General features: G+C 37.3%; 1 protein-coding gene across 1 annotated transcript in view; it reads left to right on the forward strand.

The window, feature by feature from the left end:
• RIC3 (RIC3 acetylcholine receptor chaperone) overlaps window positions 1-17536 on the forward strand; it is a 61840-nt gene that overhangs the window by 18140 nt on the left and 26164 nt on the right. Inside the window, exon 3 of the mRNA XM_053688938.1 lies at window positions 6879-6957. Coding sequence (XP_053544913.1) covers window positions 6879-6957 — 79 coding nt within the window. The remainder of the gene's footprint in view (window positions 1-6878; window positions 6958-17536) is intronic.

A 17536-nucleotide genomic window follows, 5' to 3' on the forward strand; every position in this document is an offset into this window, starting at 1 on the left:
TTCTATTATCTAATTTGCTGCAATCTTTAGATATCCTTTGTTAAAGAAATAACAATGCACATTGGTGAGCCAATCACATGAGGCATCTATGTGCAGTTACCAATCAGAAGCTACTGAGCCTATCTAGATATACTTTTCAGGAAAGAATATCAAGAGAATGAAGCAAATTAGATGATTGAAGTAAATTAGAAAGTTGTTTAAAATGCTATTCTCTATCTAACTCATGAAAGAAAAAAATTGGGTTTAATGTCCCTTTAAAGACTGATATATACTCAGTACCTTCCTCTTCCTGGTCCCACAATGCTTCTGTAGCTTTCTATACGTGATTTTTATTTGGTTGCTTCCCTATATTAGTGTTATATGTGTAACCACTCCTGCAACGGTCTGCAGCTCAGGAGTTTGCACTGTGTTTATTAAGTGTTACTATTATTTTAGCCAGTAATTTGCAATATATGTCAAACAATAGCTAATCCTATACAAGGACATGTACAATGCTCAGAATTTCAATATTAATGTTTTCTAATTCTGTTAAATATGATACATTACTTTAAAAACATTTTTTTTTTGCTTTTTATGAGGAAATCATAGCCAGTGTCATTATCCTTAAAATGTAATATAATTCTAAATAAATATTTTATTTCTGTTTTCAATAATTTCTAAAACAAAGTATCTTTTATTATTATTATTATAATAATTTTATTATATATATTATAATAATAATAATAAAACAGCCTTTAATGACAGGGTTAACTTGTCTACATTGGAACAACGTTCCGATGTAGACAAACTGAAATCCTGCGATCGTGCACATGATTGCGAGATTTCAATGATGGGATTGGGTCAGGGGGGCGTCCCTATGAAACTAGGCATGCCTTCCAGACCTCAATCCCATCCATGAAGCGCAGTTGGCATCAGGACAGCCAAACAGCTCGGATGTTCTATTCCATCCTAATGGCGCTAAAGACCGACGTGGTTAGGACAGAATAGAACGCTGCAACAGCGTTAAAAGGTTAACAGTATATAGCAGGGATATCCAGCCCACGACATCTGGACCTCCAAGGTTTTGGGGTCTATTACCATAGTGATCATCTGGCTATCAAAACTCATATAGGTGTTTTATTATAAAAAGGGGCTTATGGGCTCATGGGGTTCTCTAGGCCTTTTTGATGGCCTGCTTTAAAGCTAGAAATAAGATATTTTTGTGAGCTTTGAGTAGCGCTTGTATTCCAAATGTCAATATAGTCTCTTTGGCTGTAAAGCACTGTCCTGCTCCAAAAATAGTCAGGTCATCCTCTGGAAAATATTAATATTTTTTTGGTTAGCAAAATTATTCATTCAGTCACTAATTAAACACCACACTTACTTAACAACATAGATTTTATCCAGTGGAGGTTCCAGAAACCTTTAATATGTGGGGGCAAACACTTCTGGGCTTAGTCATGGATGCCATTAGTGGGGACAAGGTGGTGAAGGAATAGTTACAGGTGTTCTAGTAACAGGGCAAGGGGATAGGATATCACAGGTGTTCTGAGAGCAGAGCCAGGTGGTCCGGGGGTGTTATTAGGCAGATGTGGCCTGTCTAAAAGGACAGGGAGTAATTTTTATTTTGTCACCCTGCTCCGCAGCTAAATGGAAGTGCAAAATAGAATATTGGGGTGATTGCTCCCCCTAGAACCGCCACTGATCTTATCCAATATACAGTTGCAAGAAAAAGTATGTGAACCCTTTTGGAATGATATGGATTTCTGTACAAATTGGTCATAAAATGTGATCTGATCATCATCTAAGTCACAACAATCATGTAAACATTCACAGTGCAGGTGGGAAAAGTATGTGAACCCCTAGACTAATGACATCTCCAAGAGCTAATTGGAGTGAGATGTCAACCAACTGGAGTCCAATCAATGAGATGAGATTGGAGGTGTTGGTTACTGCTGCCCTGCCCTATAAAAAACACACACCAGTTCTGGGTTTGCTTTTCACAAGAAGCATTGCCTGATGTGAATGATGCCTCACACAAAAGAGCTCTCAGAAGACCTACGATTAAGAATTGTTGACTTGCATAAAGCTGGAAAGGGTTATAAAAGTATCTCCAAAAGCCTTGCTGTTCATCAGTCCACGGTAAGACAAATTGTCTATAAATGGAGAAAGTTCAGCACTGCTGCTACTCTCCCTAGAAGTGGCCGTCCTGTAAAGATGGCTGCAAGAGCACAGCGCAGACTGCTAAATGAGGTGAAGAAGAATCCTAGAGTGTCAGCTAAAGACTTACAAAAGTCACTGGCAAATGCTAACATCCCTGTTAGTGAATCTACAATACGTAAAACACTAAACAAGAATGGATTTCATGGGAGGATACCACAGAGGAAGCCACTGCTGTCCAAACAAAACATTGCTGCATGTTTACAGGTTGCACAAGAGCACCTGGATGTTCCACAGCAGTACTGGCAAAATATTCTGTGGACAGATGAAACCAAAGTTGAGTTGTTTGGAAGAAACACACAACACTTTGTGTGGCTAAAAAGAGGCAAAGCACACCAACATCAAAACCTCATCCCAACTGTGAAGTATGGTGGTGGGGGCATCATGGTTTGGGGCTGCTTTGCTGCTCAGGGCCTGGGAGGATTGCTATCATCGAAGGAAAAAATGAATTCCCAAGTTTATCAAGACATTTTGCAGGAGAACTTAAGGCCATCTGTCTACCAGCTGAAGCTCAACAGAAGATGGGTGTTGCAACAGGACAGAATGGCTTAAACAGAAGAAAATACACCTTCTGAAGTGGCCCAGTCAGAGTCCTGACCTCAACCCAATTGAGATGCTGTGGCATGACCTCAAGAAAGCGATTCACACCAGACATCCCAAGAATATTGCTGAACTGAAACAGTTCTGTAAAGAGGAATGGTCAAGAATTACTCCTGACTGTTGTGCACGTCTGATCTGCAACTACAGGAAACGTTTGGTTGAACTTATTGCTGCCAAAGGAGGTTCAAACAGTTATTAAAGCCAAGGGTTCACATACTTTTTCCACCTGCGCTGTGAATGTTTACATGGTGTGTTCAATAAAAACATGGCAAAATTTCATTCTTTGTGTGTTATTAGTTTAAGCAGACTGTGATTGTCTATTGTTGTGACTTAGATGATGATCAGATCACATTTTATGACCAATTTGTGCAGAAATCCATATCATTCCAAAGGGTTCACATACTTTTTCTTGCAACTGTACTGTCCTCAAAAATATCTGCCTTTCCAACTCTTTCTACTTCCTAATAGCACATCAGAGTGTTTGAAAGGCTGTTGTTGTGTTGTAGTAGCTGTTTGTCTAGGGTGGCTTGTGAATGATAGATATTGTACATGCTGCACAGTGATTGCTTGATGTATGCAGAAGAGCATTGTTAAGTGATTTACAGCACTGAAGAGGCTTTTCAAGGGGTGTAGACAATGCAAATTTTGCAAACAAAATTACAGTTTTAAAACCTAATAAATATTTGTTTGTATAGAAATATTTTGCAATGCAGTGATTATGATCTAAATGTAAAAAATACTTTAAAATAGACCAAAATAACATTGCTACTTTTATATTTTTTGATAAGATTCAAAGGCCCAGATTACGAGTTTTGTGTTAGATGCTGTGCGGTGCTAACGAGCAGTTTTGTCTCACCGCTCACTTACATGCAGCGCTGGTATTACGAGTTTTCAGAAACCCATCGTCAAAGACAAGAAGTGAGCGTTGAGCAAAATTTTGCTCATTACCGCACTCCAATACCAGCGCTGCTTAAGTCAGCGGTTTGCTGGTCATACATGCTCGTGCACGATTTCCCCATAGATTTTTTCTCAGCTGGCTCTCCCCGTTGATTCCTAACACCTGCAAAAAAGCAGCGTAAAACTCCTTAACGCAGCCCCATTGATTCCTATGGGGAAACAAAAGTTATGTCTACACCTAATACCCTAAAATGAACCCCGAGTCTAAACACCCCTAATCTTACACTAATCTAACCTTAATCTGCCGCCCCCGACATCGCCAACACCTACATTATAATTATTTACCCCTAATCTGCCGCCACCCAATTTCACCGCAACCTACCTACATTTATTAACCCCTAATCTGCCACCCCCAACGTCGCCACCACTATATTAAAGGTATTAACCCCTAAACCTAAGTCTAACCCTAACCCTAATACCCCCTAACTTAAATATAATTACAATAAATCTAAATAAATATTACTATCATTAACTAAATAATTCCTATTTAAAACTAAATATTTACTTATAAAATAAACCCTAAGATAGCTACAATATAACTAATAGTTACATTGTAGCTAGCTTAGGGTTTATTTTTATTTTACAGGCAAGTTTGTATTTATTTTAACTAGGTAGAATAGTTATTAATAAGTTATTAACTATTTAATAACTACCTAGCTAAAATAAATACAAAAGTACATGTAAAATAAAACCTAACCTAAGTTACACTAACACTACACTATAATTAAATAAACTAAATTAAATATAATTACCTAAATTAAATTAGCTAAAGTACAAACCCCCCCCCCACTAAATTACAGAAAATAATAAACAAATTATAGATATTTAAACTATCTACACCTAATCTAATAGCCCTATTAAAATAAAAAAGCCCCCCAAAATAAAAAAAATCCCTAGCATAAACTAAACTACCAATAGCCCTTAAAAGGGCCTTTTGCTGGGCATTGCCCCAAAGTAATCAGCTCTTTTACCTGTAAAAAAAAAATACAAACAACCCCCCCAACTGTACAACCAACCCCCCAATTAAAATACTATCTAAAAAAACCTAAGCTCCCCATTGCCCTTAAAAGGGCATTTGGATGGGCATTGCCCTTAAAAGGGCAGTTAGCTCTTTTGCAGGCCCAAAGTCCCTAACCTAAAAATAAAACCCACCCAATACACCCTTAAAAAACCGGGAGACATCTTCATCCAAGCCGGGCTGAAGTACTCAACGAAGCCGGGAGAAGTCTTCATCCAAGCTGAGCGAAGTGGTCCTCCAGACGGGCAGAAGTCTTCATCCAGACGGCATCTTCTATCTTCATCCATCCGGCGTGGAGTGGGTCCATCTTCAAGACATCCGACACGGAGCATCCTCTTCATTCGACGACTAAAGCTGAATGAAGGTACCTTTAAGTGACGTCATCCAAGATGGCGTCCCTTAGATTCCAATTGGCTGATAGAATTCTATCAGCCAATCGGAATTAAGGTAGAAAAAATCCTATTGGTTCAATAGGATTGAACTTCAATCCTATTGGCTAATCCAATCAGCCAATCGGAATCTAAGGGACACCATCTTGAATGACGTCACTTAAAGGTACCTTCATTCAGCTTTAGTCGTCGGATGAAGAGGATGCTCCATGTCGGATGTCTTGAAGATAGACCCGCTCCATGCCAGATGGATGAAGATAGAAGATGCCGTCTGGATGAAGACTTCTGCCCGTCTGGAGGACCACTTCGCCCAGCTTGGATGAAGACTTCTCCCGGCTTTGTTGAGGACTTCGGCCCGGCTAAGTGTTAGGTTAGTGTTAGGTTTTTTTAAGGGTGTATTGGGTGGGTTTTATTTTTAAGATAGGAACTTTTGGCCTGCAAAAGAGCTAACTGCCCTTTTAAGGGCAATGCCCTTTTAAAATGCCCTTTTCAGGACAATGGGGAGCTTAGGTTATTTTAGATAGTATTTTATTTGGGGGGTTGGTTGTGTGGGTGGTGGGTTTTACTGTTGGGGGGGGGTTGTTTGTATTTTTTATACTTTAGCTAATTTAATTTAGGTAATTGTATTTAATTTAGTTAATTTATTTAATTATAGTGTAGTGTTAGGGGTTAATGTAACTTAGGTTAGGTTTTATTTTACAGGTACTTTTGTATTTATTTTAGCTAGGTAGTTATTAAATAGTTAATAACTATTTAATAACTATTCTACCTAGTTAAAATAAATACAAACTTGCCTATATAATAAAAATAAACCCTAAGCTAGCTACAATATAACTATTAGTTATATTGTAGCTATCTTAGGGTTTATATTATAGGTAAGTATTTAGTTGTAAATAGGAATTATTTAGTTAATGATAGTAATATTTATTGTAATTATATTTAAGTTAGGGGGTGTTAGGGTTAGGGTTAGACTTAGGTTTAGGGGTTAATAACTTTAATATAGTGGCGGCGACATTGGGGGCGGCAGATTATTGGTTAATAAATGTAGGTAGGTTGCGGCGACATTGGGGACGGCGGATTAGGGGTTAATAAATAGTATGTAGGTGGCAGTGATGTTGGGGGCAGCAGATTAGAGGTTCATAAATATAATGTAGGTGGCTGCGGTGTCCGGAGCGGCAGATTAGGGGTTAAAATTGTTATTATAGTGTTTGCGATGCGGGAGGGCCTCGGTTAAGGGGTTAATAGGTAGTTTATGGGTGTTAGTGTACTTTTTAGCACTTTAGTTATGAGTTTTATGCTACAGTGTTGTAGTGTAAAACTCATAACTATGGACTTTTAAATGCGTTAGGACTCTTGACAGGGTAAGGTGTACCGCTCACTTTTTGGCCTCCCAGGACAGACTCGTAATACCGGCGCTATGGAAGTCTCATAGAAAAAAGACTTTACGAAGTTTACTTAAGTCGTTTTGCTGTAAGACCAAAAAACTGTGCGGTGCCCCTAAACCTGCAAGACTCGTAATAGCAGCCGGCATAAAAAAGCAGCGTTAGGACCTCTTAACGCTGCTTTTTTACCCTAACGCACAAATCGTAATCTAGCCGAAATATTTTCTGCATTAAGCACCAATAAAAATGTATTTTTTATTGCTAATGTTTTAAAAAAACAAAGAGAAACAAAATAACCGTTACTTAACGTGCCTATCTGTTTCCATGCTTAAGCTTTCATCTAGAAGCAACAGCCCCAAAATTGAACCTAAAAGTGCCCCAATTGCCAATGGAAACCTGAAGAGGAAAATCAGTAAGTGTCTGTCTATATTCTTATATTTTTTATTTTTTTTGTATTCATAATGTGACTACTGTAATATTGTGCACACATTGATCATACCATTGTTAGGTAAAAATAAAACATTTATAAATGAAAAATAAAGTAAAAGTAAAATAGGGCACTAAACTAGGTAGAACCAAATAATATATTAAAAGAATGGGGGATTTCCAATCCATATTTATATACAAGGTAAGTGAAAAAGAAGCCGGCACAAATCTTCTTGGTAAAATCCAAATTTTATTGATACAGCTTGGTAGAAGTTGTCTAACATGTTTCGGCTTGTAGCCTTAATCATAGACTTAATTAAAATTCACTCACATTTAAAATATATCCCATTAATTGCATTTTCATTGGTTTTTCACTTAATTGCTTTATTTAACCCTTTATTTGGCTTTAGTGTTTTTACATATGGTATTGGGTGCAATATCATTCATTGGGGCCTATCTATCAAGCTCCGAATGCCCAGTCACAAAGACCGCTGCTCCATAACCCTGCCCGCCTGCTCTGAGCAGGCAGACAGACTTCGATCGGGTTGATTGACACCCTCCTACTGGCGGCCCATTGGCTGCGAGTCTGCAGGGGGCGGCGTTGCACCAGCAGCTCTTGTGAGCTGCTGGTGCAATGCTGAATACGGAGAGCGTACTGCTCTTCGTATTCAGCGAGGTCTGTCGGACCTGATCCGCACTGTCGGATCAGGTCCGACATACTTTGTTAAATAGAGGCCATCGTGTTTAAAGTGATATTACAACAAATAATGATATTAAAAAAAAAAAAAGCTTCAACAATGATATATTACACCTTAATAGATAACTTGCATAGTTCAGCTAATTTACAGCTGTTTATTTCTCTTTAAACCACATAATAAGAATTAGTACCATTGTTAATATTACTCTAATACTATTTCCTTTTAGTTCAGCTTATGTATAGCTATTTATTTCTCTATAAGCCAGATAATGAGGAAAATGCCCTGGACATTCAAATATATAAATATATAAAAATAAATAAGTAGTACCTACATAAGCGCTAAATATGTGCTATAGTGTCTATATGTATTATGAATTTAATACTCATCTCCTCAGAATCCTCAAATCTAGAGGGTAAATAAATGCACAATTTCTAGCAAATCCTAAATTCTAACAACTTTAGTTGGTACCTAAGCAAAAAGCTTTTATAGATATATAAATATATAGTTCTCACTGAAAAAGTTCATTTTTGGCATAATGTACATGAAACTACTTGGTCCACAGAGTAGTCCTTAAAACACACTCACACTAGGTATATACTGTATATGTGTGTGTGTGTGTGTGTATATAATATATATATAATGTGTGTATATATGTATGTGTATATCTATATGTACAGTGTGTGTGTGTGTGTGTGTGTATATGTATATATATAAACAAGGGTTGAAATATATGCCCAAGAGCTAATAATCTCATGAAATATCTTACTAGCCCACGTTTTAACTTTATTTTTTGTGTTGGAATGTGTAAAATTGTAATATGAGACACGCTTATATTACACATTGGTATTAACAAAAATCCACTTTATATACACTCAATCTACATAACAATTTATTCCATTACTTTAAAAGAGATAATATGCCAACATGCTCATTTTCTCGTTTGGGAGTACGGCTCAACAGCCGACTAATGATAAATTTTGTCTTGAAGAAGGCTCATATTGGAGCAGAAACGTAGACAATGATCTTCTGCAAATGACATTCTGATATTGTCAGAAAAAATATATTCATAGTTTAAATAAAAATCCTTAGAGTGCCCTTCTTTACAAATACACATCTATACAAGTTTCTTTGAGGATTGCACCCAGGTCGGCAACACACCACCAAGGTTAGAGTTAAAATAAAAACACAAGTAGAATCCAGGGACCAGCCCAAGAAGCTCAGGGTCTCAAAGCGCTCCGGAATATCAATAAAAATTAAAAAGAAATATAAGAAATCATATATTGAAAACACACAACAATCGAAAGTGCGGTAGTTAAATATAGCATGCATAGAAGTGACTAGTATATGCAGAGATGCAGCTATACCCAAACACGAAAGAGTTATCCCCAATTCTCCCTTCTACCAATAAATACAATAAACAATAATAGGTAAGCGCTGCCTAGCGATACAAAGTCATAATTAATAAAAAAAACAAAAAAAAAAAACACAAATGAATCAATCGTATATAGAGCATAACAAGTTAATGAATATCCCGATGTTCTTGTCTTCTTATAAAGCTCCCCCTAAGGGTGTCCACTTAATTGAATTGACCTAAATCAATATGAGGTAAGTATAGACGTTTCCACCAGTATTCCTCACTGCCTGTGAAGTCAGCCACGTCATTGTATGTATGCTCCTTCCTGACCCTTGGAGTCTCAGAAGCAGAAGAAGAAACTTTCCGTCTCACTTTCCTGGCAGGTGCTGAGGCTGTGTGCGAGCTAAATAAATGCTTGCATAGAAAACAAAGAGAAACACAAATAGTGTATTACCCTTTATTAAACTATACAACACACAATTAGTATAAACCTACTCACATGAGACAACCTCAGTTTATATGAAGTATAAATATGACAAATAAAAATACAACTGCTTTGACCCTAGATGTAGCGTAAGGCACGGCATATGTATATCAGAATAGACTTTGGCATTCCAACACTGGACCTCAACGGAAATCCGGAAGTAAAAAAGCAGTTTGTTACAAATTTAGCAAGATAGTTCTCTGTTCCACCACATCCCAAAGGTGCTCTATTGGATTGAGATCTGGTGACTGTGGAGGCCAGTGGAGTACAGTGAACTCATTGTCATGTTCAAGAAACTAGTTTGAGATGATTTGAGCTTTGTGACATGGTGCATTATCCTGCAGGAATTAGCCATCAGAAGATGGATACTCTGTAGTCATAAAGGGATGGACATGGTCAGCAACAATACTCAGTTAGGCCGTGGCGTTTAAACAATGCTCACCACCAGCCTGAACCGTTGATATTTTCACATTAAAAGATGGAAAAAATAAGAAAAAATAAATGAATAAAAGGCTTTATAGTGTAGTAATTCTTGAATAATGTGAACAGTTGATTAAACATATAATCCAGAATGCTCACCTTAAAGGTACAGTGTACACTAGATTTTTCTTTGCATACATGTTTTGTAGCTGATACATTTATATAGCCCATTCCGGGGGGTGTTTTTGTAAAAATGTATAGTTTTGCTTATTTTTAAATAACATTGTGCTGATTTTCAGACTCCTAACCAAGCCCCAAAGTTCTAGATGTATACTGATGTCTACAGACTTCAGATTACTTCTGTTTGTATAATGGGTTTTTGCAGGGGAGGGTCTGCTCTCAGCCCCTTTCATTGGGTGTCTCAGCCTAACCTCATCAACAGTGCTAAATCTTCTAAGTAAGTTTTTAATGTTTTTTTGCTAGATTTCTATATTCGTATCTGTGCATATTCTTTATCATAGTAGTGTCTGTTAAACGTAGTTAAATGAAATTGGTGTATACTGTCTCATCAATATAAGGTATATAAAAAGCCAGTGGAAGGGATGTTAATCACTGCCTGTGTTACTGATGAGCTGTAAACAAAGTTGTAACTTTGCATAAAGTATCAACTTTTCTATTGTAGCAGAAAAGCTAATAGCTTTAATGTCTGAAGGTTTATTATGCATCCAAAATTAAAAAAAAAAAAAGTGATTGGGTTAGAAAAATGGGGATATCCCAAATAGAAACAAAAAACGAAACATAAAAAGATTAAAATAAAATAAGCAAAGAAACCCTCTATTGAAAGCTAAAAGATACTTACGGCTAGATTGCGAGTTGTGCGTTAAGGTAAAAAAGCAGCGTTAACAGGTCCTAATGCTGCTTTTTTACACCCGCTGCTATTATGAGTCTTGCAGGTATAGGTGTACCGCACACTCTTTTGGCCTTACCGCAAATCAACTTACGTAAATTTCGTAAAGGCTTTTTTCTATGGGACTTCCATAGCGCCGGTATTACGAGTTTTTCCTGGGAGGCCAAAAAGTGAGCGGTACAGCCTCTACCGCCAAGATTCCTAACGCAATTTAAAGTCAGTAGTTATGAGTTTTACGCTACAAAGCTGTAGCATAAAACTCATTACTAAAGTGCTAAAAAGTACACTAACACCCATAAACTACCTATTAACCCCTAAACCGAGGCCCTCCCGCATTGCAAACAATATAATACATTTTTTTACCCCTAATCTGCCGCTGCCGACATCGCCGCCACTATAATAAACATATTAACCCCTAAACCGCTGCACTCCCGCCTTGCAAACACTAGTTAAATATTATTAACCCCCTAATCTGCTGCCCCCAACATCGCCGCCACCTACATTATACTTTTTAACCCCTAATCTTCTGCTCCGGACATCGCCGCCACCTACATTATACCCATTAACCCCTAATCTGCTGCCCCAACATCACCGCCGCAACCTACTTACATTTATTAACCCTTTAAACCAAAGTCTAACACTAACACCCCCTTACTTAAATATAATTTCATTAAATCTAAATACAAATTACTATCATTACCTAAATTATTCCTATTTAAAACAAAATACTTACTTACCTGTCGCTAGCCATCGAAAGAAGAGGATGCTCCGCGATGGATGTCTTGAAGATGAAGCTGCTCCGCGTCAGAAGGATGAAGATAGAAGATGCCGTCTGGATGAAGACCTGCCCGTCTGGAGGACCACTTTTGCCCGTTTGGAGGACCACTTCTGCCGGCTTCGTTGAGGACATCTTGCCGCTTGGATGAAGACTTCTCCTGGTAAATGACTCTTCGGGGGTTAGTGTTAGGATTTTTTAAGGGTGTATTGGGTGGGTTTATTTTTTAAGTTAGGGCTGTGGGCTGCCATAGTGTTAAATGCCCTTTTAAGGGCAATGCCCATCCAAATGCCCTTTTCAGGGCAATGGGGAGCTTAGGTTTTTTTAGTTAGGCTTTTATTTGTTGGGTTGGTTGTGTGGGTAGTGGGTTTTACTGTTGGGGGGTTGTTGTATTTTTTTTTACAGGTAAAAGAGCTGATTTCTTTGGGGCAATCCCGCTAAAGGCCCTTTTAAGGGCTGTTGGCAGTTTAGTTTAGGCTAGGGTTTTTTTTTATTTTGGGTGGGCTTTTTTTATTTTGATAGGGCTATTAGATTAGGTGTAATTAGTTTAAAGATCTTGTAACTTGTTTTTTATTTTCTGTAATTTAGTGGGGGGAGTTTGGTAATTTAGCTAATTTTATTTAATTTATTTAATTTTATTTAATGTAGGGAATTTATTTAATTGTAGTGTAGTGTTAGGTGTTAGTGTAACTTAGATTAGTTTTTATTTTACAGGTAAATTTGTATTTATTTTAGCTAGGTAGTTTATTAAATAGTTAATAATAACTATTTAGTAACTATTCTACCTTGTTAAAATAAATAAAAACTTGCCTGTAAAATAAAAATAAACCCTAAGATAGATACAATGTAACTATTAGTTATATTGTAGCTATCTTAGGGTTTATTTTACAGGTAAGTATTTAGTTTTAAATAGGAATTATTTAGTTAATAATAGAAATTTTTATTTATATTTATTTTAGTTATATTGAAGTTAGGGGGTGTTAGGGTTAGACTTAGATTTAGGGGTTAATAAATTTAGTATAGTGGCAGCGGCGTTGGAGGCGGTAGATTAGGGGTTAATAAATGTAGGTTGCGGCGAGATTAGGGGTGGCAAATTAGGGGTTAATAATATTTAACTAGTGTTTGCAATGCAGGAGTTCGGCGGTTTAGGGATTAATATGTTTATTATAGTGGCGGCGAGATTAGGGGTTAATAACATTATGTAGGTGTCGGGATGTTGTGGGCAGCAGATTAGGGGTTAATAAATATAATGTAGGTGTCAGCGATGTTGGGGGCAGCAGATTAGGGTTTCATAAGTATAATGTAGGTGGCGGCGATGTCGGTGCGGCAGATTAGGGGTTAATAAATATAATGCAGGTGTCGGCGATGTAGGGGCGGCAGATTAGGGGTTAATAAGTGTAAGATTAGGCATGTTTAGACTCGGAGTTCATGTTAGGGTGTTAGGTGTAAACATAAAATGTGTTTGCCCATAGGAATCAATGGGGCTGCGTTACTGAGTTTTACGCTGCTTTTTTGCAGGTGTTAGACTTTTTCTCAGCCGGCTCTCCCTATTGATGTCTATGGGGAAATCGTGCACGAGCACATATAACCAGCTCACCGCTCACTTAAGCAGCACTGGTATTAGAGTACAGTTTGGAGTGCAATTTTGCTCTACGCTCACTTCTTGCCTGTTAACGCCGGGTTGGTAAAAACCTGTAATACCAGTGCTTTAGGTAAGTGAGGGGTGACAATAAACTGCAAGTTAGCAACGCACCCCTCATAACGCACAACTCATAATCTAGGCGTTAGTTATTACAGATATATTTATCAAAAGAATAGTAAAGTTGCCAGTAAATGGTAGCTAAAGTTAGGGTTTGCTGCTTGTAGCGTGCCTAGCAGTTTGCTGATAAACCAGAAGTGATGTCAGTGATGTCACAATTACATGTCCCTACACGTTTCCTGAGATATATATCTAAATATCTAGTAGCTATAAACTGCTGATATACCAGGAGCCAGCGTTAGTTGGTGTTTCATCCAATGCTTAAGGCTGGCCAGCACATCCCTTTGTTGCAGATATCCACTGGATGTAGACCCCTTACCAACAATTATCTTCATTTTGAAGCTCCAGCAGTTTGGGATTATAATTTAATTTTTGCTTCCCAAAACCTAGTTTTGGGTAGAAACAATCATCCTCTGAAGATTAGGGGAAGCAAGGATTTTTTTTATTGATCTGTTAACTCATTCAGTGGGACGATTTTACATGAACTTATTGTCCCCGCTAGCAATCTTTTATTCAACTACCAAATCAAATTCAAAATAGACACAGGAATATTTATAGCATTAGCCTCCATTTAAATAAACTTCTAGTTACATTTGTTAAAGAAAAATAAATAAAACCTTTACATAATTAAAAATAAAAATTTCCTTCAAATTGCTCAAGGCCATATTATTGTTTCTTAGCACGCGAACACAGCCATGATTTACATTCTGTGCACTGAATTTCTCATTTCAAGTATGTGTAGAATTATATAGTTGTGCTTGGAAAAGAACACAACAATTAAGAATGTATTAACATAGGGTGAGGATATGTAATATTATATGATTTGTAGGGTAAACTAGAAAGTATTTTGGGGTATCCGGCCTGTCTAGAAGATATGGTGTTTTACTAGAAGAATGTAATGCATGAGTAACGGAACCAGCTCTGTTTCACCTATAATTCATTATATTTGTAATATTCAGCTGGCAAGGGGTTAAGCTGAACCTACTGGCTATAGGAATCTGGGATTGGTATTAACCTATTATCGGGGCAGCTTCATATATCTGGACAAGGAAGGACTGCCCACTCCCATAACAGCAGTTACAGTGGTGTATTAAGATTTTGTGCTGCTCTAGACCCCCTACAAGTAGTTTTAGTAGATCTGAACACGAGCCCTAGTCTAGACCACTGCTTTTCAAACCTGTCCTCAGGCCTCCCCAACAGGCCAGGTTTTCAGGATCACCTTGGATGAGAGCAGGTACAATAGCCATGTTTATTAATCAGCTGAATATTTCACCTGTGCTCCAGTTCAGATATCTTCACAAAGTGGCCGATTAGGGAGCCTGAGTACAGGTTTGTAAACCAGTGGTCTGACTCTAGATCAACATACACCAGTGAGCAGTCCCATTCAATCACTTCATCCATGTGATGTAGCCAACTCTAGCTGGATTTTAGCCCCTGTATTTGTGTAGCCCACTATGCCCCACTTATCCCCTTGCCTGTAGAACTCTGAAAGAATAAAAATTTGCAGTGAAAGGTCGTAGTAGAAGCTGCAAAATTGTAACGCACAGATTCTAATAACTTTCGCCTAGATTACGAGTTTGGCGTTAGCCTTAAAAGCAGCGTTAAGGGGTCCTAAAGCTGCTTTTTAACGCCCGCTGGTATTACGAGTCAGGGAGGTACAGGTGTACCGCTCACTTTTTTTCTGCGACTTTTCCATACCGCAAATCCACTTACGTCAATTGCGTATCCTATCTTTTTAATGGGATTTTCCTAACGCTGGTATTACAAGTCTGGTAGAAGTGAGCGGTACAGTCTCTACCTCCAAGACTCCTACCGCATATAAAAGTCAGTAGTTAAGAGTTTTATGGGCTAACGCCGGAACATAAAGCTCTTAACTACAGTGCTATAAAGTACACTAACACCCATAAACTACCTATTAACCCCTAAACCGAGACCCCCCCACACATCGCAAACACTATATTATAAATTTTTAACCCCTAATCTGCTGACCGGACATTGCCGCCACCTACGTTATGCTTATGAACCCCTAATCTGCTGCCCCTAACATCGCCGACACCTAAATTATATTTATTAACCCCTAATCTGCCTACCCCAACATCACTGCAACCTACCTACACTTCTTAACCCCTACTCTGCCGACCGGACATCGCCGCCACTGTAATAAATGTATTAACCCCTAAACCGTCGCACTACCGCCTCGCAAACAGTAGTTAAATTTTATTAACCCCTAATCTGCCATCCCTAACATTGCCGCCACCTACCTACAATTATTAACCTCTAATCTGCCGCCCCAACGTCACTGCTACTATAATGAAGTTATTAACCCCTAAACCTAAGTCTAACCCTAACACCCCCCTAAGTTAAATATAATTTAAATAAATCTAAATAAAATTACTATAATTAAATACATTAATCCTATTTAAAACTAAATACTTACCTATAAAATAAACCCTAATATAGCTACAATATAACTAATAGTTACATTGTAGCTAGCTTAGGATTTATATTTATTTTACAGGCAACTTTATATTTATTTTAACTAGGTACAATAGCTATTAAATAGTTATTAACTATTTAATAGCTACCTAGCTAAAATAATTACAAAATTACCTGAAAAATAAATCCTAACCTAAGTTACAAATACACCTAACACTACACTATCAATAAATTAATTAAATAAATTAACTACAATTATCTAACATAAAATACAATTAAATAAACTAAACTATGTTACAAAAAACAAACAAACACTACATTACAAAATTTTTAATCTAAAATAAAAAGCCCCCCAAAATAAGAAAATTCCCTACCCTATACTAAATTAGAAAAGTAATCAGCTCTTTTACGAGCCCTTAAAAGGGCTTTTTGCGGGGCATTGCCCCAAAGTAATCGGCTCTTTTACCTGTAAAAAAAAATACAAGACTGAAATACCGGCTGGGTGAACACGGCTCAAGGTAGGGTGATCTTCAGGGGGTTAGTGTTAGGTTTTTTTAAGAGGGGATTGGGTGAGTTTTAGAGTAGGGGTGTGTGGGTGGAAGGTTTTAATGTTGGGGGGGTCTTGTATTTTATTTTACAGGTAAAAGAGCTGATTACTTTGGGGCAATGCCCCGCAAAAAGCCCTTTTAAGTGGTAAAAGAGCTGATTACTTTTCTAATTTAGTATAGGGTAGGGAATTTTCTTATTTTGGGGGGCTTTTTTATTTTATTAGGGGGCTTAGATTAGGTGTAATTAGATTAAAATTCTTGTAATATTTTTTTATTTTTTGTAATTTAGTGTTTGTTTGTTTTTGTAATATAGTTTTTGTAATAATTAGTTTATTTAATTGTATTTTATGTTAGATAATTGTAGTTAATTTATTTAATTAATTTATTGATAATGTAGTGTTAGGTGTATTTGTAACTTAGGTTAGGATTTATTTTACAGGTAATTTTGTAATTATTTTAACTAGGTAGCTATTAAATAGTTATTAACTATTTAATAGCTATTGTACATAGTTAAAATAAATACAAAGTTGCCTGTAAAATAAATATAAATCCTAAAATAGCTACAATGTAACTATTAGTTATATTGTAGCTATATTAGGGTTTATTTTACAGGTAAGTATTTAGTTTTAAATAGGATTAATTTATTTAATTGTAGTAATTTTATTTAGATTTATTTTAATTATATTTATGTTAGGGTTAGACTTAGGTTTAGGAGTTAATAACTTTATTATAGTAGCAGCGACATTGGGGGCGGCAGATTAGGGGTTAATAATTGTTGGTAGGTGGCGGCGATGTTAGGGAGGGCAGATTAGGGGTTAATAAAATTTATTATAGTGTTTGCGAGGCGGGAGTGCGGCGGTTTAGGGGTTAATAGATTTATTATAGTGGCGGCGATGTCCGGTCGGCAGATTAGGGGTTAATAATTGTAGGTAGGTGGCGGTGGCAGATTAGGGGTTACTAAATATAATATAGGTGTCGGCGATGTTAGGGGCAACAGATTAGGGGTTCATAGGGATAATGTAGGTGGCGGCGGTGTCCGGAGCGGCAGATTAGGGGTTAATAGTATAATGCAGGTGGGGACGATGTTGGGGGCGGCAGATTAGAGGTTAATAAGTGTAAGGTTAGGGGTGTTTAGACTCGGGGTTCATGTTAGGGTGTTAGGCGTAGAAAACAATGGGGCTGCG

The sequence above is a fragment of the Bombina bombina genome, chromosome 7 (assembly GCF_027579735.1).
Source record: "Bombina bombina isolate aBomBom1 chromosome 7, aBomBom1.pri, whole genome shotgun sequence".
Taxonomy (NCBI): Eukaryota; Metazoa; Chordata; class Amphibia; order Anura; family Bombinatoridae; genus Bombina; species Bombina bombina.